General features: G+C 45.7%; 1 protein-coding gene across 1 annotated transcript in view; it reads right to left on the bottom strand.

Annotated features, from left to right (window-relative positions):
* Positions 1 to 288: 288 nt before the first annotated feature.
* The window catches only part of LOC103610040 (NUAK family SNF1-like kinase 1), a gene marked incomplete at both ends in the record, with an annotated part of 34,995 nt that continues 32,669 nt past the window's right edge, over positions 289 to 2,614 (bottom strand). Inside the window, one exon of the mRNA XM_008594278.1 lies at positions 289 to 409. Within this exon, the coding sequence (XP_008592500.1) occupies positions 289 to 409 (121 nt within the window). The remainder of the gene's footprint in view (positions 410 to 2,614) is intronic.

Here is a 2,614-nt window from a genome sequence, read left to right as displayed (position 1 = left end):
CACAGACTGGCTTTCAAAAGGCGGTTGCTTAGCAACTGCCAAGGAATTGGGAAGACAGGAGGAGGCATCCACCAGAGATATTTTATAACCAAAATGAGCTGTGCTACATGTGTCTGATTGCGTTCAAGGTAACCAAGTAAGAGACAACAACCCAACAACCGACTATTTTTGCATCATGAGGAAAAATACTTGGCTCCTGCCCAGAAGGGCAATTACCTAAAAGTCTTGGCAGGCCCCATGGTATGAGAAATGGTAACTGATACGAGGATGACAAAAAAAATCACTGACCTTCATAAATACTGATGATATGAGGATGGTTGAGGGATGACATGATCTCAATCTCTCGTCTGATGTGAACCATGTCTTGTTCATCCTTAATTTTGTCCTTACGGATGGATTTTATAGCAACCTATAAAGTCAGGAAATGAAATGTTACTCAGAGAACTAAACAGATGCAGATCAGCCATTGGGGGAGTTTGGAAAATAAATACAGATGTTACTTGTTGGCAGAACCGACAATAACCAAAACAAAGCTTCGAAATACCCCCTGTCATGTCTTTCATTTATTGCAAAAACACCCTTCTCCCGGCAACAGAAAACATCAGGTTTTAACAGCCTGGGGTTTGGGATGGCAGATTTTTTTTCATAAAGCAGAGGCTGCTTAACGTGGCCAGATTCATTGACTCTAGGAATCCTGATCCTTTGAAAAAAGAAGAANTCCTTCCTACATCCTTCCTCGTGCTCAACGCACCTTCGATAGCACGTGGGGGGACAAAAGTGCTCTTCTAGAGACAAATCAAGGTAAAACAAAGGGAGTGACAGCCAGTCTCCCCTGCCCAGACCCAGTTAATTCCAAAAGCTCAATGCCAATGCTCTCTGCAAATCCAAACTGTTAAGAGAATTGCCAGGGGCAACACAGAGCAATTACTCAAAAGAAACACATAAATAAAAAGGTATTAAATGACAGTAGGAATCTAATAAGGAAATATATGTTTGCCAATGGATTCATCATTGCACATAAACAAGTTGGTTGGTAATCTAATCCACCTTGGCTGGGGTTGGGGGGGACAAAACTAACTTAAGGTAAGGGATGTCCACAGGTAATAAGGAAACCCGCAAACCAATTTGCTGCCAGCTCAGAAATACTGTTTAGTTCCCACCTAAATGGGTCTTCTTGTGACCTCAACTCTCACCCGTACCACCTTTTCCTAGAAGAAAGGCAGCTAAGCCGTCCTTCTGGATTATAATGGCATGGAGTTACCTGGAGAAAGAAATGTCCTTGTTATCAGCAGCCCTTGACTATCACAGGGTCCGCCCCAGTCAGCCTAGCAGGGAGGTATTCACATTCGGGAGCATTTGCAACTTCGGACTTGCACCAGCTGTCGACCAAGCACTATAAACGGAAACATTCCTAAGATACGATCGGCCCACCTATGACTCAAGAATTGGGAAGCTGTTAGTGTTGTTTTTGCTATTTGCTGACCTCCCAAAATACACATGAAGTCCGACTAGCAGCTCCCTTTCCTTCTCCTTTGCAGTCCTTTCCCCAGTTGTAATTACATCGGTATTTGTGTCTTTACTTGACTCTACACTAGTGGGGATCTTATTCACAGTTTTCCTTATCTCCAGTCCTTAACACTGTGCTTGACATGTGGTAGTCCTGAGAGCACAGTTAGTGTAGACAGGCAGGCAGGCAGGCAGGTAGACAGAAAGGGACAGAGAGAAGGAGGGAGGTGAGAGGGAGGGAGGGTTGATGTTATCAGGTGATGGCAGCCCAGACNAAAAAAAAAAGGAGAGTCCACCCCAATTAAATAACACTGCTACAACAGTAAGATGATTTGGGATTTCTTTGACATCCTATGTACATGGGCAATCGGGGAATGGAGAAAGCAGATTTTACACAGGAGCCCTGTTGTAAACCCAAGGGCAGGCAACACCCTCCCTTGGACCATGGATGGACCCCAGGGCTGGATAAGAGGAGGCTGCAGAGAGATGAATGAGCCTTCCAGCATCAAGGGACCTTTCCACCATGGCGCCAGGCTCAGAGCTACCCCAGGCTCTCACGACAGCGCATTCAGTATGTGGCAAGAAGAGCCTCCCTTTGCTCATGGCAAATGTAAAGATATGACTGGAAGGCTTTATTTCATCTGAGTGAGGCCTGCAATCCCGGGAGTTTGTTCTTGGAGGAAGCAGACAGCAAACACACACAGGCCATGGAGGAAGTGGGTGGCTATTGGACCAACTCCTGTATTCCTCCATAAACTAAAGATGGGTCAAGGGTAGAAGGGTAGACCCCTTTGATTATGCAGCAAGCCGAACTTGCCTTGAGGATGCCCCATTGTCAGATTACAGTAGAAATACATTCTTTCACTGTCCAGGGTCAGGGAGGGCAGTGACATTCTAGGGGACGAAAACATAAGCCCACTTATCAATTCCCCCCTAACAGCTGAGCGAGAGGCTGATGGTCCCATGGTGCAATTGCCAGGGGATGCTTCTAGCCAGGCCTGAAAAGGATAGTGCCCACATTCTAGTAAAACCCCACTCATCACTTAGGAAACTAAATGGGCTCCTGTAAATGTTAATAACCATGGTGGCTGTCCCTCCACAAAAGCTT

Source organism: Galeopterus variegatus, unplaced genomic scaffold (assembly GCF_000696425.1).
Source record: "Galeopterus variegatus unplaced genomic scaffold, G_variegatus-3.0.2 Scaffold10517, whole genome shotgun sequence".
Lineage (NCBI taxonomy): Eukaryota > Metazoa > Chordata > Mammalia > Dermoptera > Cynocephalidae > Galeopterus > Galeopterus variegatus.
This window is presented reverse-complemented; position numbering and strand designations above follow the sequence as displayed.